This window comes from Xyrauchen texanus, chromosome 27, assembly GCF_025860055.1.
Source record: "Xyrauchen texanus isolate HMW12.3.18 chromosome 27, RBS_HiC_50CHRs, whole genome shotgun sequence".
NCBI lineage: Eukaryota > Metazoa > Chordata > Actinopteri > Cypriniformes > Catostomidae > Xyrauchen > Xyrauchen texanus.
Window position 1 is genome coordinate 31155197 of NC_068302.1, and position 26730 is coordinate 31181926.

The 26730-nt window shown below is 37.1% G+C and overlaps 3 protein-coding genes across 4 annotated transcripts in view; 2 read left to right on the forward strand and 1 right to left on the reverse strand.

Moving 5' to 3' along the window:
- Positions 1-332: 332 nt before the first annotated feature.
- rpe65b (retinoid isomerohydrolase RPE65 b) lies at positions 333-3133 on the forward strand. The gene is made up of 5 exons (XM_052094347.1): positions 333-394; positions 811-940; positions 1089-1181; positions 2772-2883; positions 2970-3133. The coding sequence occupies exons 2-5, from the start codon at positions 884-886 to the stop codon at positions 3116-3118; spliced, it is 411 nt and encodes a 136-aa protein (XP_051950307.1). The 5' UTR covers positions 333-394; positions 811-883; the 3' UTR covers positions 3119-3133.
- Positions 3134-3331: 198 nt separating this feature from the next.
- si:ch211-198n5.11 (methylcrotonoyl-coenzyme A carboxylase 2) lies at positions 3332-14077 on the reverse strand. The gene is made up of 13 exons (XM_052094336.1): positions 14044-14077; positions 11481-11807; positions 10901-11097; positions 8837-9015; positions 8679-8759; positions 7986-8164; positions 7520-7712; positions 7346-7437; positions 5640-5796; positions 5272-5394; positions 4988-5112; positions 4285-4366; positions 3332-3657 (listed from the first exon to the last, which is right to left on the reverse strand). Exons 1-13 carry the CDS (start codon positions 14061-14063, stop codon positions 3571-3573), a joined length of 1842 nt encoding a protein of 613 aa, XP_051950296.1. The 5' UTR covers positions 14064-14077; the 3' UTR covers positions 3332-3570.
- Positions 14078-16663: 2586 nt separating this feature from the next.
- The window catches only part of osbpl9 (oxysterol binding protein-like 9), a 51714-nt gene continuing 41647 nt past the window's right edge, over positions 16664-26730 (forward strand). For both annotated transcript variants that reach the window (XM_052094332.1, XM_052094331.1), the window contains exons 1-3: positions 16664-16810; positions 21708-21758; positions 23273-23351. In XM_052094332.1, the coding sequence (XP_051950292.1) occupies positions 16700-16810; positions 21708-21758; positions 23273-23351 (241 nt within the window). In that variant the 5' untranslated portion in view covers positions 16664-16699. The remainder of the gene's footprint in view (positions 16811-21707; positions 21759-23272; positions 23352-26730) is intronic.

Genomic DNA, 26730 nt, shown 5'->3' on the forward strand with positions numbered 1-26730 from the left:
AGGATGGACATACAACTTATTACCACAGGTAAATCACTCTATAGTTAACATGAACTAACAATGAACAATACTTGTTAAGCATTTATTCATCTTCCATCCATCGTGTACAGGGTCACAGGGGGCTGGAGCCTATCCCAGCTAACATTGGGCGAAAGGCGGGGGACACCCTGGACAGGTCGCCAGTCCATCACAGGGCCACACATAGACAGACAGACAGACACTCACATCCACGGCAATTTTTTTGGAGACACCAATTAACCTAGCCTGCATGTCTTTTGGATGGTGGAAGGAAGCCAGAGTACCCGGAGAGAACCCACGCAGACACGGGGAGAACATGCAAACTCCACACAGAAAGGCTGGGGCAACCAGGGTTTGAACCCACGACCTTCTTGCTGTGAGGCAACAGTGCTAACCGCTGAACCACCGTGCCGCCCTTTATTCATCTTAGTAAATGTTAATTTCAAAATATACTAATACAAATTTTAAAATCAAAGTTATGTTAACATGAACTGATGCACTATGAACTAACAATGCACATTAGTAATTTATTAGCTAACATTAACAAAGGTTAATTAATTATCAATTCAACTTTCTAGCTTATTATTTGCAATCAATAAAACAGCCTATTCAATTTGCATGTTCAACATGCATGTGCATGCCATGACTGAGAAAAGAGTTGTGATCACAGAGTTGCACATTTGACAATGACAGTCAACATGAGGAGAGCTCAAATCAGACTCACAGATAGAAGGATATTTTCTGAATGCTGATCTATTCAGTCATCTGTGGTCTCCTTCATTTGATTGACAGGCACAAGTTTGTGTATAATTATCTATATTTGGCAAACCTGAGACAAAACTGGGAGGAAGTCAAGAAAGCAGCCATGAGGGCACCACAGCCAGAAGTTCAGAGATATGTGCTGCCTCTTGACATTCACAGGGTAAGAGATATTATGCTTCCGTTTCTTCTCAGGAGCAATTGAATTGACGCTTCAGTTTGAGTCTTGGTCTTTTTGTCTTAGTATTTCCATTTCCAACAATTCATTCCAATTTCATATTCAACAGTCTATTCATTTGTTTGAATTGTAGGAAGAGCAGGGGAAGAATCTGGTTTCTTCTCTTCCTTACACTACAGCAACTGCTGTCATGTGCAGCGATGGAACCGTTTGGCTCGAACCCGAGGTTATTTTCTCCTCCTTAAAGGGATAGTTTACCAAAATATTTTAATTTTGTTTTCATTTACTCATTGTGATTTTGATTTGATTGTCCAAACCTGTATGACTTTTTTTCTCTGTGGGATGTTGAGTGGAGCTTTCAAGCTTCAAAAAGAATGCAAAGCACCATTAAAGTATAATAAAAGTGGTCCATATGAATCACATGTGATTGTAATGGCATGACTGAGAGATGGCATAAATAAATGGCTGAATGAATCTAATTAGTGATCTAATAATTAAACTGCTTTTGAAGAACTTTTTCTTTCTATGATTCAGGTTTGGGTATTATTTTATGCCGATTCACTCCCAATGTGGCTAGGAATAGTATGAATTTAGGTAATTTGAAACTAAATGTATGGCATTTGAGATGGCAAAATAATGACACTCTTTACCTGAATTCACCCTCTATTTGAGCTCAGATTGAATTAAAAAATGTCAATAATAAGCAATAAGCCAACTGTTTGAGAGAATGAGACTAAATTTAAGACCTTAAAGGAATAGCTAACCCAGAAATATACAATTGTCATCAATTACTCACTCTCATGTCATTCCAAACCCATTTGACTTTATCTTCTGCAGACATTTCTTCTTCAACATTTCTGGGAGTACAGTGGGAAAAGCACATACACTATAAAATATACCCATTTATACACACTAATGTAAAATATTACATGACTGTCTGTCACATTTGTTTAAATGTACTCATACATCGGGGGAATCCCATAGTTTTATGTGAGAGGGAAACCCCACTATTGCAGCACAATTTTGATGCAGGTCGCAATATAAAGTTAAGGAACAAACACAGCAACAACTTTGGAATATATGGAAATAAAGTGAAGCTACAGAGGATAAAATAGCAAAGTCTTCCTCGGATCCCACATTTGCTATTTACACAAGCATTGTGGGGAAACTTTGCTGTGGAGAAGGCAATACTGACCGAGTCGCATGTAGACAGGAGTATAATAGTACACCGTTTATACAGTGTGTAAATGGTAAAGCCACTTTCTCGCAATAAGCCACTTTCTGGTGTCCATGTTAACGTAGTCAGTGACATACTTTAGCGCTTAAAGCATCCAAAAGTTGTCAAAAGTAGTCCATGCATCATATACCAAGGCATTATATCACTTTGTAGAATAGACAGACCATAATTAAAATTGTTATTCACTCTCAAATCAATCTTTAATAAAGTCCATAAACAGCACTGAAACCCAATGTCAGCTCTGTCGATAACATCAAACCAAAAACATAAAAAATGTAAATGATGACAGAATTGCTCTTTTTGGGTGAACTGTTCCTTTAATTAAACATGGTTAGAAATTAGTCTAAAAAATTATTCAAAGTTTGTTCTTTATAGTTTATTATTGTTAATTGTATTGTTTTTTTTTACAGCTTTTGAGTTTCCTCAGATTAACTACAGCAAATACTGTGGGAGAAATGACACTTTTTAAACCACTTCCTTGCAGACTGGGTGGGTGTTACATGACACTGAAACCCAGTTCATGCTTACATTATCCCATGAGTGATTTATGCTAATTTGTTTGTCTTTGTGGGCTTTTAGATTTGCAAGTTGAATGTGAAAAACAAAGAAACATGGATATACCAGGAGCCAGATGCCTGTCCATCAGAGCCACTGTTTGTGCAAAGCCCTCATGCTAAAGATGAGGATGATGGTATTTCTTACATGTTATTAAATACATTTGAGATTTGTTTATTCTCTTGAAATAGAATAAATAAGTTGTCCTTCTGGTTTTCTCAGGTGTTCTCCTGAGTATTGTGGTGAAACCAAGGGTTGCCCAGAGGCCAGCATTTCTCCTTATTCTCAATGCCACTGACCTGACTGAAACAGCACGTGCAGAGGTTGATGTCATCATTCCTGTCACTTTACATGGCATGTACAAACCTTAGAGGATCAGAACCTATAGGGCTGTGCATTTAAATACATACCATTTCAAATTTGACATTTTTATTTATTTATTTTTAATTAAAGCTTTGTTCGGTAAATTAGTCTAATTTTGTATGTAGTTGTTGCTATTTTACTGTATATGGGCCTTTTAATATAGTTATAACTTAGACAATGTGTTATAAATCCACCTGAAAATCCTTTCTTTTTCAAAATTGTACTTTTCTATTAATGAATGACAACACAGCTTCACCATTTATGAACAATGGTTTATTCATAAGGCAAATTCTATGTGTGCAAATTAATTTATCAGCCAGACAATAACAAGGCACCGTTTCTAATTACAGGCAAATTGTAATTTTAAAAACTCTTGACAATTTAGTTTATTAGCTTATTAGTTTTATAATGCACCTCAAATAATTTTATAATAAATTCCACTGAGATCATGCAGAGGTAGTTAAAGTCGGAGTAAAGGAGTCCTCATCTTCTCTCTGGACAATTGATACTCTTGCTGCTTTATGATTTTCAAACACTTGCATATAACCTAAAGAAAGGGGAAGAATATATTTGAAATAGCTTTTATTTTCAAACTCATTACAGGGTCAAATCCTTATTTTAAAGTAAACCAAGTAGTTACACATGTATAGTTGTCAACCTCTAAACTTAAAACTACTAAATCTCAAAGGAATATAAGCAAACGCTTTAATAGCAAACACTTTCTCAAAGGAGTTCAGAGAGCTGTCTCAGCCTATTAGCAGCTAGTGCCTTAAATTAATGTTTAGTATTAAGAACCCCACCTTTATTAAAGTATTTATTTTTGCTTATTAAGAACCTTTCAGAGCACAACAACTAATAGCAAGTATATCTTGTAATCTGGTGTCTTAGATCCAATCCAAATCCTGTTATTATATCAGTCTCCACTGAAAACCTCATCAGCTGCTTTTCCACTATGGCATTCCCGTGAAAGGTCTGTAATCATGTCTGTGCTTTTGTGGTCCACAATTGTAAAGTGAAATACAGATGTAGTAGCCAAGATTAAGAGTTGAAGGGCAACTAAAACCAGGAATCACAAATGTATCTAGAAAGTATTAATCAATGAGTTGCATACAAATTAAATAAAAGTGACTTGCTGATAAATATGGATTTTTTTTTTTTAACCGTTTTCTTTTACCTTTCTGGTGTCTTGAGGAAGAATAACCCCATCGTCCCACAGTCTGCCAGTGGAGAAGAATGCCGAGCTCTCTTCCTCCAAACTTTACATTAACATAAATAACTCTTATTTTTTAATACAATTTAAAGAGACAACAAAAAATCTTTTTCAGCCAATTTTTAAGATTTACACATTTCAATTGTATGATTTCAATCCAACAAAATTGAGTAAAATAAATAATGTCCATATTATGAATTTAGAAACATTATAAAGTATTTAAAAGCTTAAAGAAGAAATATGTAACATTGACATCAAGCATTTAAAAAATGTGCACTGCAGTCCAAATTAAAAATATTGGAGAGAGTCGTTTCCTCCGCCCCATCCGCCCCAGACAATTTGTCTGCAAATTGTGGATTTTTCATAACTCTGTCAATGTTAGCTAGATGTCTTGCTAGCTTCCATGGCTTTTTTAAACCTCAATTTTGTTTATGACAAAGCAACTCTTCGCTTTAGCATTAACTGAACTCTTTTTATATTTTGCATGAAGTTAAGCATATTTTAATAATATAATTCAAACCATTTGTTTAAATCTTACTATCACCAAGAATTATTTTCGAGATTAAGATCCTCAGTTCATGCTTAATCTCAGGTATGGACCTTAAAGTCTTCAGTTACTAAGACATTTTATATCCTGTTTAAGTGAGAATGCTACACTGCCTCTTACATGTCATTAATCTGTTTGATTTCCTCCTCTGTCTGCACAAATGCATCTGAATGGCCTGGGGCTAAAATTGACACTCTTGCATTAGGCCACAGGAACAGAAAGTTAGGGTCAAAAGCTCTTCCACACTAAAAATCCAAAGGGAAAAAAGGAGAAAGGAATTGTTGGTAATGTTCAGTTGTAAACAATATAACATAATTCAATTAAAAGGTATAGTTGACCTATAAATGAACTGTCCTTTTAATTTAAAAAAAGTGTTTTAATCCATATCAAGAATTATAACTGACCATTGCATAGCTGTCACTTCCATGACATCCCCCAATAACTACAGTGATCTTGGGAACTGAGGCACAGACCACAGCAGACATCATGGAACCCTGCGCTTTAAGTCTGTTAGTGTTGGACTCTGCCTAGGGGAAACAGGAAAGGAAAAGAGAGGTTTAGAAGAATGAGGAAGGCATACGCTCCACCTTCACACTCCATTTAAATATTCCACATCTCTTTACCACAGTTGAAACCAAACAAAATTATGTAATTAAGTAATATATGACTAAAGCAAAACTTTGCTTTAGTAATAATTGAACTCATTTTATATTTGGCAAAGTTAAGCATCTCATATATGCACAAAGTATATACAAATGCAGGGCTGATATACCTTGGATTGTGAGAGTGTGAGTGCAGGTTCTGGTGCTGTGTTCTGCAGGAAGATCAGAGGGATGTCTCTCTGGTCACACAGTTGAACAAAATGACTGCCTTTAAGGGAAGCTTCATACGTCAACTCTCCATTATTTGCCACGATTCCAATCTGATGCCTGAAGATTATTAGGAAACATAAATTCACAGATTAAATCTGATAATAGTAAAGAAAAACTAGACTTTGGTTTGCCCATGCAAAACTCATGATGCTAAAGTGTTCAGTTCAGAGTGGTTTTTAGCACATGGCTATTAATGCTAGATGGTTTCTTACAGGCCCAATCAAATAAACCCGCACCCAAGTCTTTATTAATGTGAGTCTATGGGATTATTTCACCAATTTTATTGTCTGGTAGGTGAAATCTTATATTTGATCGCTTAGAAAAGTAATAGCATACCTCTCCTTAACAACCACACAATTTGAGTTATCATTCATGTTCATTCCACAAACTGATAAACAGAAGAAGTAATCCCTAACCCTAAAGGCCAAAGTATACAGCGGTTTTCCACATGCTGCTCCGTCTTTTGCACAGTGCCCATAATGCAAATTTCGTCATCAGCAGAGTATGCATGGAATGTCTGTGTTCAGCCCAGTGTTTCTAGACAACTGTACAGTCTTCATCTGTGTGCATTATCTGCACATGTATCTGATGTTGAATGTACTAAATAGTGTCACAAAGCCTTCGTATTGCGGATACATCACAAACATCTGTATGGTCTGGCAGGCAAAAGAGTATAGCCTACTTTGAAAGGCTGAGCGCTGGACCGTGTGAGAGACAGAAAGGCTAGCGGAAAAACAAAGTGTAGCCTTACACTTTGAGCTAAAATAATAATGATGCTTGTCTTGGCAAGCACTTAAGTAAAGATGAAAGATAAGAAAGTAACAGAAGTAATTAAGTTTAGGGTTAAAGGGACTGTTCACCCACTTTCGTGCCATCCCAGATGTGTATGACTTTTTTTATTTTGCCGAACACAAATTAAGGTTTTTAGAAGAATATTTCAGCTTGGTAGATCCATATATTCCAATGAGTGGTGATCAGACTTTTGAAGCTCCAAAAATCACATAAAGGCAGCATAAACGTAATCCATAAGACTCCAGTGGTTTAATATATGTCTTCTAATGCGATGCAATCACTTTGGGTAAGAAACAGATCAATATTTCTATCCTTTTTTTACTATAAATCTCCACTTTCACTTTCAGAATATGAATATAAATATGAATGTGAAAGTGGAGATTTATTGTAAAAAAGGACTTAAATATTGAACTGTTACTCACCCACACCTATCATATCGCTTCTAAAGACATTGATTTTACCACTGGAGTATGTATTACCTTTATGCTGCCTTTATATAATTTTTAGCTTCAAAGATCTGATCACCGATCACTTGCATTGTATGGACCTACAGAGCTGAAATATTCTTCTAAAAATCTTTGTGTTATGCAGAAAAAATAAAAGTCATAAACATCTGGAATGGCATGAGGGTGAGTAAATGATTAAAGAATTACAATTTTTGGGTGAACAATCCCTTTAAGATTTGGCCTGAAAAACACAACTTTAGTATTCCCAGATTTTCCATCCCTGTGGAAACCCTGTAACATACGACTTGATATAACACATTAAAGTACATTTGAAAAAAGAAATGCCATATAAAATTTTCAAACCTCACCCTTCAATTCTGGCAAACCCAGTGAGAAGAGTGGTACCGTAACAGGCCTTGAACTCCTGAAACCGACTTCCATCAGTCAGTCGACTCACAATCTAATCAAGGTACCAATAAGGAAATTTAAAAGTCAACATATATTTTATTAATCTGAAACTATGCATATGAAAATGCTTTTACCAGTCTGACATCCATGCTGTAATTGTAGCTCCGGGGGGCAAGAGCCATAAGATCGTCTGTGCTGTACAGGGGCTCCTCAGCCTGAGTACTGTGCTCCTCTGGGAGTTCAAAGTTTAATGTAGAGATTATATTTCTGGTATACTCATATGCTTCACTCTCCACTGTGGCAAAATGGTCCACACAGCCACTCACTCTGAGGAGTACAGAGTATAGGTACAGTGACAAACATTCTCAATAATAAAAGTACAATGAAATGTACAACATTGTTATTATGCCAAAAGAGGACAACTGATGTTTACAAATGCTTGAAAACTCAATGACAGTGGTTCTCAACTGGTTTTTGGTTCAAGACTCTGATTCAACATTGGACATTAAGTGGCCATATTTATTTTCACTGCAAGTTAACCCATATTTAATATAATTTCATTGAAATGCAACCATGCCATAAAAGTAGAAAACAACATACCCTGAGTGCAGCCTGGCTCCACCCAGGTCCTCTGGAGACACCTCCTCCCCAGTCGCAGCCTTCACCAGTGGTGGTCCTCCCAAAAATATTGTTCCTATCCTGTGGACAATCACAGCCTCTTCAGCCATAGTGGGCACATAGGCGCCTCCAGCTGTGCATGACCCACACACTACTGCCACCTACATATAATGGTGTCACACTGCATCAAAGTTTGCTTTGAACTACTGAAAGATCATTATTTCTGATCATGCACATGTGATGCGTACGTGAAATATATTGTTTTTTAAAATACAATACAACAAAAAATAATCTAGAACTGATGATGGTCAATTGAGGTAAATACTGAGGATTACATTCATCTCTTCATGGTTCCCATACTTTTTGACCAGTTGACCTTTCCAGTAATTTGTAATTACTACAAAATTATTTTTTAAATGAACTCAAATTTAGATAATTTTACTAATAAATCATTTAGACCGATTTATTGAAGAAAATAAATGATTCTAAAGAACAATTTGCAAATTATACTCTATACAAGAGTGATTTTTAGAAATATTTTAGAGCATAGCATACTTATACAAAGATAAATTCACTATAGAAATTTCCATGACTTAATATTTTATGAATTTCCATGACTTTTCCGTGCCTGGAAAACACAATTTTAAAATTCCAAGTTTTCTCTTTTCCTAGTACCTGTGGAATCTTCATTGCTGACATAACTGCTTCATTGTAAAAGGTGCGTCCTCCTTGGTTTTTATCAGGAAAGATCTCTGACTGTTGATAAAGCAATTGCACAAAAATGAATGCAACATTATGAGATTACAGTGATTTCCATAGCTGTGAGTGACTACCTGAAGAGGCAGAAATGCACCACCACTGTCCACCAAGTAAACACAGGGCAAACGATTTTGCATGGACACATCTTGTGCCCTGAGCTGCTTTTTAACTGTGATGGGATATGCTGTACCTCCTTTAACAGTGGCATCGTTAGCAATGAACACGCACCATAGTCCATTTATTTTACCAATACCTGTTAAAAAAAAAACATTATAACACTGTTACTGTGGAAGCACATTGTTTGAGAGTAGTCTATGCATAAATATTTTAATATTACACTTTATAATACGAATAGTTCCAGCGGCCATTGTAAAATGACTAAAAACGGACACCTGTGATCACTCATTCTATATTAATGTGACAAGTTGTTACATTGCTTAGCAACCACATACAGCCTACAGTTGATTAACTATATTATATGGTATAAGATTCTACTAAATTGTATAAACCCTTTAAGCCTGGATTGCCCACCAAGAAAAAAAAATATTATCAAAATAATAACTACAGCCTTGACAACACAAAATAGGTATTTTAAAGCTAATTTGTAGACAACTCAGAAGTGTTCCATTTTGATAATACATTCATATTTTTCACTGTACATATTATTGTTATTTGTAAAAATGTCAAACTGTTCAAATAGCCTTGAGTCAGATATCATTGGAAAGCTAAAAGAGCTTTCTAAATCTAAAAGAGTAGAATACAACCATCCTAATTGTTTTACTCAAAGACAAAAATAGTAATAGTAATAGCTAAGTACATGTCTTTGACATACGTTAGATGTAAACAGTTGTTGCTTATAAGCCACATTTTCACTTATAACTTCATGAAAAATAAACAAACCATTACTTAGAAGAGGCAACTCCCGTTAAAACGAGCCCACACACAACATAATAGGATGCATAGATCACTAGATAATCTGCACGAAACACAAAGTGCAGACAGATGACTTCATCGTAAATTATGCAGTAAGTTGTCCAGCGTCATTGAATGCTAAACCAGTCTTATTAAGATTCAGATCGCTGCAAAAAGTCATTCAAATATGGGCAGAGAGGATCATTCTCTCTAATTACATATGGCCACCATGAGATGGTGCCAACTACATGTTACATCGTCAATGATGGCTCGAATGACACAGAAAGAAACTGAATGAGATTTTGTTACTCATGAGACTTTGCTTTGGAGAATGAGCAGTTGTATTCGCATGAATAATTAAAACTTATATACAATTATTCTGTTTTATTTATTTGGAGAGGCTTTTAGACACTTGGAGACATTTTTGGACACTAGGTTAAATTATTTTGAATGCTATAACTTTTAATTGCTTTGTTATATCAACACAAACTTCTACTTAGTTATAGGTGACATGATTGGGGGGAAAACAAAAGCAGTTTATCTGAGCTATCTTATTTACACTGTGAGATATATAATGTAAAATCAGGAAAAATAGTTAAAGTTTGGCTCAAGGTTTATTCTTTTTTCCCCCTCCAGGAGTCTCATAATTTATCATAATCTACATCACTGAAACATCTGAAAAGTTTTCTTTTAAATTACACAAAACAATTGACCTTTTTTTTTTTTTTTTTGTAGAGTTATAAGCCTTTAATTTTTGGCATGCCACTGAAACAGGAAATCTTTATAAACACCTTTAGAGCTTAAAGGGTTTATAAATGTAACCGTTTATTGATCATTTATGTTATTAGTCATGAAGCTTTGGCTGCCGCCAAGCAATGAGCCACTTGATTCCATAAGTTACAGTGATTATGTGTAAGGGTGCTTTAGGCAGTTCACAATCACAGTGATATTTAAATGTAATGTCTAATAATAGTTTTTATTCACTCCAGCTTTTACTTATAAAACATTGTCCTAAGCAGACAGTAATGAACTAATGGGTAAAGGTTACTATTGATTACACCATTGAATACAGTAGGGGTTTCCTATGAACTGGAAGACCTCCTCCCATCAGCAATGTGCCTTTAAACAAGGTGCTTAAATCCGGACGCTTTAGATAAATAATCCCTAAAAATCAAAGCAGTATTTACCACTTTAAATAATATGGTTCACTATAAGCAATCTTGTACCTGTGAGACAGCCCGCTGATGGAATGTCTCCATAGGGCAGGCCAAGTCCAGCGAAAGGAGAAAGTTCTAAATAATCTTCATCATCCAGTAGCATGCGAAGTCTGTCTCGTACCAGGACCTTCTGATTCCTCTGTGTATGTCGAGCTATGGCCTTTTCACCACCCCCCTTCAATACTTTTTCCTTCTGCTCAAGGTATCTGATGATTCAGGAAAAGCCTGAATGTTAAAGGGATAGTTTACCCAAAACTTTCCAGCAAACCTGTATGACTTTTTTTCTTCAGTGGAAAACAAAAGGAGATGCTTGGCAGTATGTTTTTATTGTATGGAAAAAAGATTCAGTGAAATCGAATGGTGAATAAGGCTAACATTCTGCTTAACATCCCCTTCCATGAAAAGAAAAATATGGTTTGGAATAACATGAGGGTGATTAAATGATGACAGAATTAAAATTTTGGGTAAATTATCCCTTTAAATGGGTACATCACCTATATGAACAATCTTATAATATGGGCAATCTTTTAATGCATGACTGTATTGTAAGGAGTTACGGAGATCTTCATTGCATGCAAATCAGACTCACTTTTGCTGACAGAACAGGCTGTTCCTGAGATTTGCTTCATATACATGTCTGTGAACTGGCTGAAATGCTCCATCTATAACTGGAAAGGCACTTGGCAGGCGTCTCCTGTGCACAGTGGAGCTCATACAGCGGTACAATACTGTTGGCTGATGTGCCCTGTGTCTCTGCAGAATGTGTGTCAAAGGTTGCCATAAACTGTGAGGTGAATGTGTGCAGAGGCATACATTGCTACTAAAAAGATTTGATGGTGTATCCCATGGCTGTGAATTTTGAGAGATTGATGCTCTTGTGAGTTGTATGAGCTTGTTCCCTTTGAAACTGAAAGACCTGGTGAAATAAGAAACATGCTTGTTATTTGTAATAACTCCAAGCAACACAACAATTATTAGCTTAAAAACACAATTTAATTATGCATTTTTCCTACTAAACCTCATACAAAAGATACACGTAAAGTCCTGCATATTAGAATTATGTTTTGGTTTACTTTATTAAAAGCCTATTGTTATTCTTTATTGAAATCCTCATTAAAACAAGTCTGGTTGAAGAATGCACCTTACACTTATGCAGATGTGAAAAAGAAAGAAATGGCTGCAGTTTAAAGGAATATTCAGGGTTCAATACAAGGTAAGCTCAACGGACAGCATTTGTGGCATAATATTGATTAACACAAAAATACATTTTGACTTGTACCTCCTTTAAAAGCAAAAATCAAAGTTACAGTGAGACACTTACAATGGGAGTGAATGGGGCCAATCCGTAAACATTAAAATGGAGTTAATTAACAGGCTCGGGAGGAGCAAGTAAATTTTAATCTGACAAATCACGTTCCACGAGTAGGAGAAAATAACCCACTGCTTACCTGCTTCCTGTGACAATTGTATACTGTATACGGACAGCAAACCAAATAAAAGTACATCTTCTATACAAGATTACATTTACATATGAACTACTGAAATACGCACCGTTTCAAAAGTATACCACAAGTCCTAAAAAATATACATGTTAACATGATTTTAGTGCGATAAAATCGATTACCAACTTTTCTGTGTGAAGTTATAGCCAATTTAACAACTTAATAGCCATGACTATGTAATGTCAACAAACCCTAACACCCTTAAATGCCTGTGAAAATGACAACAACAAAAAAAAACAATTTGGAATGCCCAATTTCCACTACTTACTCGGTCCTCGTGATGGCACGGTTACTCACCTCAATCCAGGTGGCAGAGCACAAGTCTCAGTTGCCTCCGCTTCTGAGACAGTTAATCCACGCATTTTATCACATAGCTCATTGTGCATGACATCACGGAGACTCCCAGTGTGTGGAGGCTCATGCACACCTTACCACCCGCCACACTGAGAGCGAGAACCACTAATTGTGACCACAAGGTTACCCCATATGACTCTACCGTCCCTAGCAACCGGGCCAATTTGGTTGCTTAGGAGGCCTGTCTTGAGTCACTCACACCCTGGATTCGAACTCATGACTCCAAGGGTGGTAGTCAGCGTCAACACTCGCTGAGCTACCCAGGTTTTAAATTTTAACAGAAGATTTTATGTAAGTGCTTTTATAAAATAATTAGTTTCTAATTTCTGCCTTTAAACCCTCCAAAAACGGACTACATCCACTTTCATTGCAAGCGCCTCACTGTAACTTCAATTTTTGCTTTTTTTTTATAGAAAATTATGGACGAGTCAAAATTATTTTTGTGGTAAATCAACATTGTCATAAATTCCGTCGATGGAGCATAACTTGCATTCCTTTAATTAAAGTATTTGCACACTAGCTAAATTCAATATATAAGTCCTTTTTAACATAAATCTCCAATTTCACTTTCAAAATGTGATTGTGAAAGTGGAGATTTATAGTATAAAAAGGACATACGTGTTTATCTGTTTCTCACATTAACGACTAGTCTTATTGATTACTTTTATGTGGCCTTTATGTGATTTTTGGAGCTTCAAAGTCGATCTGGTCAACATTCACTTGCATTGTAATGACCAACAAAGCTGAGATTTTCTTCTAAATATCTTTGTTAGTGTTCTGCAGAAGAAATAAAGTCATACACGTCTGGGATGACATGAGGGTGAGGAAAAAATGAAAGTATTTTCATTTTTGGGTAAAATACCCCTTCAAGCTGCAATATAATAAACTAAAGTCAACCACACGAAAATTTCTCAAACCGTATATGATATTAATTAGTATGTGTGTGTGTATATATATATATATATAAAAAAATAATATTTGATCAAATTAAATATTATTTATATAATAATACATTTGATTTTAAATGTTATAATTGTTCTATAGTGAGACGTCCTTGAAAATGAAACAAACCCGGCAATTCTGGGTTAATTATTCAATCATGAACATTTCATAATCTTCTTAAATATAACTTTATATTATAGCTGAATGCCTGGTCGGGTCTATAGTTCTTTATTCGTTCAGAGTGTCAAAGGTCGCTATATGTTCAGTGAGATTATAAACCTACGACATTAAACGAAGTGTAGAGTCGTAAAGGCACATATTAACATTAACATAGGTTACAGCAGATAAACTTACCTCAACATACAGCAGTACATAATGAGACGAGAGAAGAACTGATTGAATTTGTTTACAGTGTAACAAGAAAATCAGTCTGGATGGAAACAAAGCAGGATAGGAACGATTGCGATAAAGTGCATAAAGCTACATACTGATATAATGACCACTAGGAAGCAGTATACGCCAGTCAATGTTTTTAACGTAGTTTTCAAATTTGTTACTATGAATTTAGTGATTTGTGATTAATTCATAGTTACATATTTGAATATTAGGTCATAATGACCCACACTAATTGATACATTATATTCTATGTTTAAATTAAAGGAATATTCTGGGTTCACTACAAGTTCAGTTTAATCGACAGCATTAGTGGCATAATGTTGATTACAACAACAACAAAAAAATACTTTAGACTCGCTCCTTTTCTTACAAAAAAAAAAAAGCAAAAATCTAGGTTACAGTGAGCACTTACAATAGAAGTAAACGTGGGGCCAATCCGTAAACGTTAAAATACTCATTATTTCAAAAGTAGGCTATTGCAACAAGACGTAAACAATATGTGTGTTGACATAATTTTAGATGACGTAACGCTGTAACCCTAAAATTACTGTAAAAACGATTTAACCACTCTTAATTTTTATGATTATATATACACCGATCAGCCACAACATTAAAACCATTAAAACCACCCACCTAATAGTGTAGGTCGCCCTTGTGCCGCCAAATCAGCACCAACCATCATAATAGCATTCTGAGATGCTATACTTCTCACCACAATTGTACTGATTGGTTATCTGAGTTAACATAGACTTTGTCAGTTCAAACCAGTCTGACCATTCTCTGTTGACCTCTTTCATCAACAAGGCGTTTCTATCTGCCACCATTCTGAGTAAACTCTAGAGACTGTTGTGTGAAAATCCCAGGAGATCAGTAGTTACATAAATACTCAAACCAGCCCATCTGGTACCAACAATCATGCCAAGCTCCAAATCATGGAGATCACATTTTTTTACACATTCTGATGTGAACATTAACTGAAGCTCCTGGCCCGTATCTGCATGATTAAATGCACTGCACTGCTGCCACATGATAGGCTGATTAGATAATCACATGGATGACTGTTGGTGCCAGACGGGCTGGTTAGAGTATCTGTAACTGCTGATCTCCTGGGATTTTCACACAAAACATTCTCTAGAATTTACTCAGAATGGTGCCCAAAACAAAAAACATCCAAGTAGCAGTTCTGCAGATGGAAAAGCCTTGTTGAAATGGCCAGACTAGTTTGAATTCACCAAGTCCGAACTAACTCAGGTAACCACTCTCTACAATTGTGGTGAGAAGAATGTCATCTCAGAATGCTATTTTGGCAGCACGAGGAGGACCTACACAATATTAGGCAGGTGGGTTTAATGTTGTGGCTGATTGCTGTATACATAATGTGTAAAAAAAAAAAAAAATTGGAGTAAGAATGTTGGATTGTTAGTTAATGGGATAGTTCACTTAATAATTACAATTCTCATCATTTACTCACATACATTAAGATTAAACTTTAATTGTCATTGTGCAGAGTACAGGGCCAACGAAATGCAGTCGTTTTCGCATATCCCAACTAAGCTGGGGTCAGAGCGCAGGGTCAGCCATGAAACAGCACACCTGAAGCAGATAGGGTCAAGGGCCTTGCTCATGGGCTCAACAGTGGTATCTTGGGGCTTGAACCCCCGACCTTTCAGTCAGTAACCCAGAGCCTTAACCGCTGAGCTACCACTGGCCCCATCATGCCATCCCTGATAACATACTTACTTCTGCTGTAGGCAAATTATGATTATTTAGAAAAAATATCTCAGCTCTGTGGATGAGAGACAGAACAACATTTAAGTCTTTGGCTTGTTTACTATAAATGTCCACTTTCACTTGCAGAAGATAGAAAATCATACACATCTGGGATGCCATGAGGGTGTGGAAATAATTAAAGAATTTTAATTTTTGGGTCAACTATCACTTTTTAGTAATTATTTTAATCATAAGGGGTGTAACAGTTTTATTTTCTGATACACATCAGTTCTGTTGTCACTGTGATCAATTAACAAACACCACGAGTGTTCAACATCACATACACCAATGTGTTCTAAAACAAAAGCGATATATCCCATATTAGCACCAAAAGTCACTCCCCTTAGCGTTTTTGCGACCAATTAGACCACTAAAAAGCATTTGCGTGAAGGCGCTAATCGCCCTCATTGCTGGAACATTTAGAACATATCTCTGATTAGCGATTACAGAGATTGTAAATATTCGCGCCGTGTTTAGTAACTCTCAAATTAGATTTGTTTGACTGAGCGCACATGGATGAACGCGCGCGCCGTGCGACCACCGCTTTCATAACATCAGCTATGCTGTTATTATTAGTTTTTTTATTGTTTTATTTGTAACATCCTCTTGCAGTTGAAATCCCCCTCTAACGTGATTCCGCAATATACAGAACTAGCGTAAATCCTCATGAAAAGTGACACTTCAAATTTCATAGGCTGCTGATCAATATCATAAATCTGGCAGCATGTTGAGCAGCGCTGAAGTAAAGAATACTAGCGAAATATGAGCAGGTGACGTCAGACGCTTGTTTTTTTCTCACTGCGCGCACCTCCCCGTGCCGTGAGCACTCGGGCAAAGTGTAAAAATGGCGTCCATCATGGAGGGGCCGCTGAGCAAATGGACTAACGTCATGAAAGGATGGCAGTACCGCTGGTTCGTGCTGGACTATAACGCAGGTTTACTTTCATACTACACCGTAAGTATTTTTCTTACGCTTGCGAGAAGTAATAGAGGCTTGCTCAGTGGCTCGATCTGTAAATGCCGAAAGAAAACGAGCTCTCGGAGGCCTGTCAGCATTAGTGAATCTCAACTGGTTTGGGCGGGGCTTTGCTTGAGTGACTAAGACGCCAGCCAATCCGAGTCTTTCTATGGAAGGCGTAAGCCAATGAGCTGTAGGCTCGCTGTGTTTTGCTAACAGGAAGACCACCTCCCTTTAAAAAAATGCTTACAGTAGTGTTCAGTTTGCAATATTTGAAGGGTGGAGCCCGCCACATGTGACAGTTGTTTTGGATGCGTTCGCTTCAGATTATTTGTAGTGTTAAAATACAGTTGTAGCTTTCATACTTTTCTCTTGAAAGCTTATAAAGGTTTTTTAACAACAACAAAAAAACAACTAAGCTAAGAGCTGCAGTAGTTGTCATCAGTTAATCATCCACATCCAGAGCTGTCATGTTTGTTAATGTCTACCTATGGGTCATATAATTGAGGCAGTGGTTGTTTATTTAAACTCTTAACTAAGTAAATAAAAAAGCATAACTCTTTTCTCTTATTACTGTGGTTCAGTGTGACGCTGCTTCAATTTTCTCTAATAAGAATTGCTAATACTGATAACACACAAAACCCAGCAACTTATGTAAAATGGAAGTGTAAAGACCACAATGAATTCTCACATACCCGTTTATTGATGATAAACACGTAAAACTGAATAAAGGGTAATCTACAGTACATATTTAGATTTGCAATATACACTGGCGGCCAAACGTTTGGAATAATGTACAGATTTTGCTGTTTCAGAAGGAAATTGGTACATTAATTAACCAAAGTTGCATTCAACTGATCACAAAGTATAGTCAAGACATTACTGATGTAAAAAAAAAAAAAAAAAACAACACCATCACTATTTTATAAAACTCATTTTTTATCAAATCTAAACAGGCCCCATTTCCCAGCAGCATCACTCCAACACCTTATACTTGAATAAGCATGCTAAATGGCTGATTTGGAACTTGAAAATCTCTTGTCATTATATCAAACACAACTGAAAACTATTTGGTTTTTTAAATGAAGCTTAACCTTATCTTTGTGTTTTTGTTTTTGAGTTGCCACAGTATGCAATAGACTGGCATGTCTTAAGGTCAATATTAGTTGAAAAAAAAAAAAGAAACTGCTTTCTCTAGAGACTCATCGGTCAATCATTGTTTTGAGGAATGAAGGCTATACAATGCTTTTAATTGCCAAAAGCAATTAAACACGCTACACGCACAACACCAGTTTAATGTACAACAGTAAAGAGAAGACTCAGGGATGCAGGCCTCATGGGAAGAATTGGAAATAAAAAGCCACTTTTGAAACAGAAAAAGAAAGAGTTATTGATCTTACCCTCCGCTGAGCTTATGTGGGATCAAGTAGACTGTAAGGTGTGTGAGAATTGCCTGACAAGAATGCCACATTTAAAGGAAGCGTGGGGTGAAATGTCACCTGAGTATCTGGACAAACTGACAGCTAGTATGCCAAGGATCTTTGAAGTAATTTAAGAAGTTCTGAATATTTTTCAGATTGTAATGGTCATTTCTCACGTTATTAATGTCCCGACTATACATTCTGATCAGTTGAATGCCACATTGGTGAATAAAATACCAATTTATTTCCATAAGAGCAAAATCTGTACATTATTCCAAACTTTTTGCCATCAGTGTAGTTTTTCATGTTTTTAAAAGTACTCTTGTTATTCTAGTACCCCTATCAATGGTTTGCTTTTGCAAATATTTCAGTGTAATACATTGTGTGTTATTTGTGACATGTATTTTATTGTGTAATGTTCTGAAGGATGTCATAATATTATACACTTGATCGAATGTGTTTGTCATGATCGTAAAAGGCTTCTGCTTAAAAGCTTGTAATTATATTTGTAGACATGCATAAATTGTGCCTACATATGTATTTATTTACAAAATTAAATACTAGTTACTACCCAGATAGTTTACTATTTTTTTTTTCTTGAAATATGAGTTGGACCGGATAGTAAGGGGCAGCCAACAAATGTACAGCAAGCATACATAGGATCTTTTTGAATACTGTTTAGAAAGCATCCCAGGTGCTTTGACTACTATTCTTCTCTAAAAAGTGAAAAATAGTAATAATCAATATTGAGTAGGTGAGTCTAAACTTTATATATATATGAGTAAAAAGTTTATATATACACAGTTTAAGTCAGAAGTTTACATAAAAAAAATGTGTTTTAATGAATTCAACCTAGCCACAGATTTCATATTAGCAATCTATAGTTTTGGCAAGTAATTTAGCACATCTACTTTGTGCATGACACAAGTAATTTTTCCAACAATTGTTTACAGACAGATTGTTTCACTTTTAATTGACTATATCACAATTCCATTGGATCAGAAGTTTACATACACTAAGTTACCTGTGCCTTTATGCAAATTGAAAAAATGTCAAGCCTTTAGGCAATTAGCCAATTAGCATCTGATTGGTTAATTTGAGTCAATTGGAGGTGTGGATGTTTTTAAGGCCTACCAGTGCCTCTTTGCTTGACATCATGGGAAAAGCAAAAGCCAAGACCTCAGAAAAACAATTGTGGACCTCCTTGGGAGCAATTTCAAAACGCCTGAAGGTACCAAGTTCATCTGTACAAACAATAATATGGAAAATAAACACCATGGGACAACACCACACAACCATCATACCACGCAGGAAGTAGACGCATTCTGTCTCCTACAGATGACTGTAGTTTAGTGCAAAAAGTGCAAATCAATCCCAGAACAACAGCAAAGGACCTTGTGAAGATGCTGGAGGAAACGGGTAGACAAGTGTCTATATCCACAGTAAAAATGAGTCCTTTATCGACATAATCTGAAAGGCTGCTCTGCAAGTAAGAAACCACTGCTCCAAAACCGCCATAAAAAAGGCAGACTACAGTTTGCAAATGCACATGGGGACAAAGATCTTACTTTTTGGAGAAATGTCCTCTGGTCTGACGAAACAAATATGTAACAATTTGGCCATAATGACCATCATTATGTTTGGAGGAAAAGGGTGAGGCTTGCATGCCGAAGAACACCATCCCAACCGGGAAGTATGGGGGTGGCAGCATCATGATGTTGGGGTGCTTTGCTGCAGGAGGGACTGGTGCACTTCACAAAATAGATGGCATCATGAGGAATGAAATTTATGTGGATATATTGAAGCAACATAACTCAGCCATGAAGTTAAATTTCGTCTGCAAATGGGTCTTCCAAATGGACAATTACCCCAAGCATGCCTCCAAAGTTGAGGCAAAATGGCTTAAGGACAACAAAGTCAAGGTATTGGAGTGGCCATCACAAAGCCCTGACCTCAATCTGATAGAAAATTTGTGGCCAGAACTGAAAAAATGTGTGAGAGCAACAAACCTGTTACACCAGTTCTGTCTGGAGGAATGGGCTGAAATTCCAGCAGCTTATTGTGAGAAGCTTGTGGAAGGCTACTCAAAAAGTTACACCCAAGTTAAACAATTTAAAGGCAATGCTACCAAATACTTACAAATTTTGTGTAAACTTCTAAATCACTGGGAATGTGATGAAATAAATAAAAGCTGAAATTAATCATTCTCTACTATTATTCTGACATTTCACATTCTTAAAATAAAGTAGTGATCCTAACTGACATAAGACAGGGAATAGTTTCTACGATAAAATGTCAGGAATTGTGAAAAACTGAGTTTAAACGTATTTGGCTAAGATGTATGAAATCGTCTGACTTACACTGTTTATTTTCAGCAAACTTAACATGTGTAAAAATTTGTATGAACATAAAATGTTTCAACAGCTAAGACATAAACTGAACAAGTTTCACAGACATGTGACTAACAGAAATGGAGTAATGAGTCCCTGAACAAAAGTATCAGTCAGTATCTGGTGTGGCCACCAGCTGCATTAAGTACTGCAGTGCATCTCCTCCTTATGGACTGCTCCAGATTTGCCAATTCTTGCTGTGAGATGTTACCCCACTCTTCCACCAAGTCACCTGGAAGTCCCTGGACATTTCTGGGGGGGATGGCTGTGTCTTCCCTGTAACACACAGCGTTGAGATTGCCTAAAATATAAAAAAAGCTCAGTATGATTATGCTGTGACTATACCGCACAAGAACACTTTTTGCCAGTCCTGTCTGGTCCAGCGAAGGTGGGTTTGTGTCCATAGGCAACATTGACCTCAGTCTAGCTGCTCTCAGCCTATTGCGGACAGTTTGAGCACTGATGGAGGGATTGTGCGTTCCTGGTGTAACTCTAGCAGTTGTTGTTGCCATCCTGTACCTGTCCCGCAGGTGTGATATATACCGATCCTGTGCAGTAGTTATTACACCTGGTCTGCCACTGAGAGGACAATCAGCTGTCCTACTTGTCTCCCTGTAGCGCTGTCTTAGGAGTCTCACAGTACGGACATTGCAATTTATTGCCCTGGCCACATCTGCAGTCCTCTTGCCTCTGTGGGGTCCATGCCATCTGTTGCAGGGCTCCCTGTTCTTCTATTCAATTCTGTTTGCAAAAGTAATTTTTGGGAGTCTAAAATTGTACATTTCCTATTGACACATTATAGAAAGCTGAAGATATACATAACAATCTTAAGACAAATGTTTTTGTGAAACATTTTATGTAATGTTTTTGACAGATAATCAAAAATCCAGGTTGTTTACAAATATAGTTTTATTCATAAGGTATAGAGTCCATCTCCAGAAGCTAAAGTGTTGAGAGTAAAATAACAAGATTTTGGGATTTTCCAGATTTTGAGCAAACTGAGACTAGGGCATATTCCAACACTGTGTTGCTAATTCAACAAAATGTTATGAGATCTAACCGTTCTTTTGTCTTTTTCTTCAGTCCAAGGACAAGATGATGCGTGGCTCCAGAAGAGGCTGTGTGCGACTTCGGGTAAGAAATGTATCTATATAAATGTATTGTCCTTGTTTGGCTATTTAGTGATTTAATTATATGAGTCTAGGTCTTTAAATGCAGGATTACAACAGCAAGAGTTGAGAGTCTGCCACCAAGAATGTTATTGTATGAACAATTTTTTAAGATGTAACATTGTTTTGGGCTTAAAAAATAATAGCGATACTGTAGAATGAAGATGATCTGTTAACTAGGATAAACTCTTCTGGCCTATTTTCTCAGTGCAATTTAGTAGTTTACCAAGACGATTTAGCTGAAATTACACATTTACAGACAAGATTTTTGTGCACTGTAATTCACATACTGTAGAAATAACAAGCTTCACTATGCAAACTTTTTTGTGCATTTCTCAGCAATTTCCCAACAAATCCAGTTTAGATGCATCTTATTAATGACCAAACTCTACCACCAGAGGGCACACTAGGCATTAAACGTTGGTTTTAAACACAGAGGACAGTTATGAAATATGGACATTGAATGTGGAGGAGGATTGTTTTCAAACCTTTTTATATACTGAAGAGAACTAATTAGTTCAACTTAAGGCTGTATGGCTTTAGATGTTAACTGCATACACTACATATGTACATAGAAACAATGTGTGTTAAATCCATGTTCAGATAAATGTTTTCTATGCATATGTGTATTTATTTACTTTTTCATGATCTTTATCAAACTATTAACAGTTCATTTTTCAAAGTTAACTTTATCTGACATCAACAAGCTGTAGAATTGCAATAAAATGAAATTCTTAATTGTTAGTAACAGAGTTTTTCTGTGTTTTTCTTTAATGCATATGTATTGCACGGAAGTTGAGTTTTAAAGGAACACTCACAAAAACAATAAATTGATCCCCAATATTTTTTGAGAGTGAGCTTAGACAGACAGTTTAAATTTCAGACAGCCGTTAAAAGTTTTAAGGGCGTTGGCTTATTTTTATGGAATCCTGTGATCTGATCAAATCTGAGAGGTTATTTTTGTTTTCTACCTCTCTGTTGCCAGGACAGGCACTGCTTGGTACATCTCCATTTAAAGTCAAGTTGGCTTTATTCCATGATTTCTTCAACATTCCTTAGTAAAACCTTTGCATGGTGCTTTTTTAATGTTTGATAAGGTTATTTTGCCTGGAAATGCCATTGGTTTTGTGAATTATAGCCTTGATTACAATAATGTGTGGTAGTGCATCTGGTATAAAAGAGTTAATCATCATATGTTATTCCTCTGGTCCTGTACCTACAGACTGTTCTGCAGTCTGTCCCACTTACTTTCACCCTCTCTGTCTATCTTTCTCAATTTAAATCTCCTTCCATTCTCTTTCCTTTTTCCCCTCCTTCTTCCCTTTCTTTTCCTCTTCCTTACTCCACCCATTCTCTCCAACCTCTTTGCCCCTCTCTCTTTCAATATGTGTGTGAAGGAGTGGGCCAGAGTAACGGGGAGAGGGAGCGAATGACGTGTCCCTACGTCTGAATGGGTTTCGTTGCGTTTCTCTTTTGCAGGGAGCTGTGATTGGAATCGATGACGAGGACGACAGCACTTTCACCATTACTGTGGACCAGAAGACTTTTCATTTTCAGGGTGAGCTCTCCATTCCCTTTTGTCTCCTTCATCTCCTCTCTCATCTTCTGTTCTGTCTGACACTCCTGCCGTGTGGTTTTTATTGCTGTTTATAGTGCTGCGGTCTGCCGGATGCTTGCGTGTGCCCAGTCTCTCTTTCTCGTGCTCTCTCTCTCTCTCTCTCTCTCTCTCTCTCTCTCTCGCTCTCTCTCTCCCTCTCTCTCTTCCTCTCCCTCTTCCTCTCCCTACTCGCCCTTTTATTGCTCTTGCTTACTCATTCTCCCCCCATGCTCTTTTTCATTTAGATTTTAAAGAGGATTATGAGATCAGCAAAACTATCCACACATGCGCTTTCATCACAAATTCCAAACATGCATTAGGCCTGGTGCATTTGTCGAGCTTATCTTACTGTTCAGTCGTGACCACTGACTGGGACAATCTAAAGATTTTGCAGCTTTAAAATAGAGATCAGATGGTCTAAATTGTTTTCCTTGCTGACCTCCAGGATTTGTTTAAATCGCAATGCATTACATTGGGGAAGAGTTACTATCCTAGGAAGTTCACTATGTCAATGCAATAGAGAGCTGGAAGAACTCTTCAAGAAACAGGGAGAAGGACCATCTCTTTCCTCCTTCCTTCCTCCTCCATGCAGTTACGCAAGGCTGATGGCTGCTGAGCTCCAGGTTTTTAGCCTCTAGCCTCCACCTTCTCTCACTGGCTCATCTATCCTCCTCCACCCCCCCTGGCATCCGCCCTGCCGGGGGTGCGTTCACTCTCCCCATGCCCTCACCCACTGCTATGTTCCGACACTGTATGCTGTGGCTTTACAGTAAGAAGGGTAAGGTCACACATATCTGGGACTCGCTTGCTTGCCGCTTCTCCCATAAACCTCTTTGAACCGTTCATTTTTGCAGTTTACTTTAATGACTAGTGTCGTAAATGGAGTTTTGTTTTTATTTGCTCTTGGCAAGCTTGTTGTCGGTGGGTACAGTTAACTGTGAGTGGTTGAGTGTGTTGTTCATCCTTGTCAGTTGCGGGTTTTGTTAATATGTAAACAGTATTTGGTGCCACTATGTGGAGTTGAGGAGTTAATTTTATTACAGATTAGTTTGGGTTGAGGGACAACAAATTTTGTTGATCCAAACCCATATAACTTTCATCCGAGGAACACAAAAGGAGATGTTAGGAAGAATTACAGCCTCAGTCACCATTCACTTTCATTGGAGAAAAGAAGCAATGAAAAAGAATGGTGACCGACTAACATACTGCCTAGCGCATAACATCTTTTTTGTATTCCATGGTGGAAAAGACTTTTGGGTTAGTAACAACATGAGGGTGAGTAAATGAATACAAAATTTCAATTTTTGGGTGACCGATCCATTTAATTCCATCCCGCACGATGGCTTGTTGCTTCCTTGCCCATTTTGAATTATTTATTTTTCTCTTTTCATAAATGTTTACTTTCTGTTGAAATATATTGTTGACCTCTATGTAGCATGTTTACTGGAAGCATATTTTGTGTCAGTGGTGTTCTGGTGTCTCGATCCGTCTTTAAAAAATGGAGGTATTTCCCAACCTGCTATGTCAGATTTCTTACTGTGTGTGTGTGCATGTGTGTGTTTGAGTGAGCGTGTGTGCATGCGTGGGCTAAGGCTTTTGTTTCAACAATGTCCTCATACCATCCACCTCTCTGGATCCTCTTGGACTTGTCCTATCAGTTATCGTATCGTCATTGCAGCAGGAGCCATTTATCCTACAGCGTAAATGGTTTTGTGCAACCTGATCTCTATGGACTGTTCCGGAATTGCAGCACTCAGTTGCTCTTGGCATATATAAGGGTATAAAATAGAGCAATCTCAAGTGAGGTATCTTGTTGTAGCCATGAGCAGTAAGTATAGTTACTGCTACACGAGACCGAATGGCATGTGGAAAAACAAAGTATACCCTAGCCTTAAGTGGACTTTTCTTGGCAGGAATAAACTGTAATGTCGACCAGTTGGAAAAATGTAAAGGTTTGGCTGAACAAGATTTAAACCCTATTGACATCACTGTTGTGATTTTAACAATGTTTGTGGTCAGTGCAGGGTACAGTGATTCGCTGTCTTGTGTTAGGGTTAAATCTGAAGCAAAATCAGGCTGATAATATCATCAGGATTACAGTAATCTGCCCAACGAGCCAAAACTGAATATTGTTATCAGATGTCACAATGTACAAACAACTAAATCTTGAACTTGAATTGCATCTAAAAAATGGAAAATATGGTGTAATGAACTCTCACAGGATGATAAAAGCTATGTGAGCTTTTATGTACACATTTTGGTAACCTCTCCTTTCAGCATGGTAAATTTGAGAATTAGGTGAGCTTGAGCACTCAGGATGGGTAAATATGTAAAGGTTTGCACAGTGTCTGCCTCATTGGAGGTTTAGAGGAACTTAACTGTACTTGCTATTTAGAGGGTCATCCATAATTCATCATACTCTTCCGTGGCCCCCGTATCGGCCTTGCCTGAAAGCCCCTTTATTTTCTCAGAGATAAAAGCTTCTACCTGTCTCCCTCTCAGACACTTGACTGGAAAAAAACACAGTCAGTAGTTAAAAGCTCTCAGCATCAGACAGTGATCTCCTGCTGGCAAAAGATCAACATACACATTAATTCTCCTGAGGGGAAACAGTGAGAGAGAGAGAATAGATCAAGGTAGTAATAGACATAGAACAGGTTTCAAGAGCATATGTTTCTCTCTAGGGTTTTTCACACTGTGCTTAACCTTGGATTATCACCTATTAAACCTGGGTTAAGCAACGTTTCACACTTTTAATTTTGAAGGATGTTTAGGGTTATAAAACTCCCCTCTAGAGCAGAGTTTGCTCCACTTTTGCCGTTTTAACCCCGATGCACACTACCTAAGGTATAGAGTTCAACCATCTGGGTTCCGGGAGTATTTTTCCCATAAACTTTTCAAAAAATCCTTCATAAAAGAGTTGTAAGCAATGAACAAAGCAAACCATCTCTGAGGTAAATCACAACATCACAAACTTTGTATTGAGGCAAAACATTATATGAAAATTTGGCAAAAAGGCAAAGGTACAAGACTGTTTACTTTCCATCTTTCATGAGGGCATTAACTGCAATCCCATGAAGCATTGCAAATGATGTAATTGAATCAAAAACAATGGGAATATATAAAACTATTGATTTTAGGTTGTTGCTTATAAGTATAGAAACATGATATTTTACATTTATTGCCAAATATTCTGATATGTACATATAGATAAGTATTTTAAGGGTGAAGAGACTCCGAGTTGATTACGCCATTCACAGTGCATCATGGGAGTTTGTAGTTGGTCCGATTCACCTCAGGCTTGGTTAGCTGCGGTTCTCTGTTTGGTGAAGCGTCATCT

Bases quoted from the DNA above. Each gene is read 5' to 3' on its own strand.
- rpe65b (XM_052094347.1), top strand. From the start codon at position 884: ATGAGGGCACCACAGCCAGAAGTTCAGAGATATGTGCTGCCTCTTGAC. The intron at 941-1,088 runs GTAAGAGATATT...TTTGAATTGTAG, and splicing joins TGCCTCTTGACATTCACAGG to GAAGAGCAGGGGAAGAATCT. The intron at 1,182-2,771 runs GTTATTTTCTCC...GTGGGCTTTTAG, and splicing joins CCGTTTGGCTCGAACCCGAG to ATTTGCAAGTTGAATGTGAA.
- si:ch211-198n5.11 (XM_052094336.1), bottom strand. From the start codon at position 14,063: ATGTACTGCTGTATGTTGAG. The intron at 9,016-10,900 runs GTACAAGATTGC...TTTTTTTAACAG, and splicing joins ATCAGCGGGCTGTCTCACAG to GTATTGGTAAAATAAATGGA. The intron at 4,367-4,987 runs GTAAGAGGCAGT...GTTAATGTAAAG, and splicing joins ATCAAACAGATTAATGACAT to TTTGGAGGAAGAGAGCTCGG.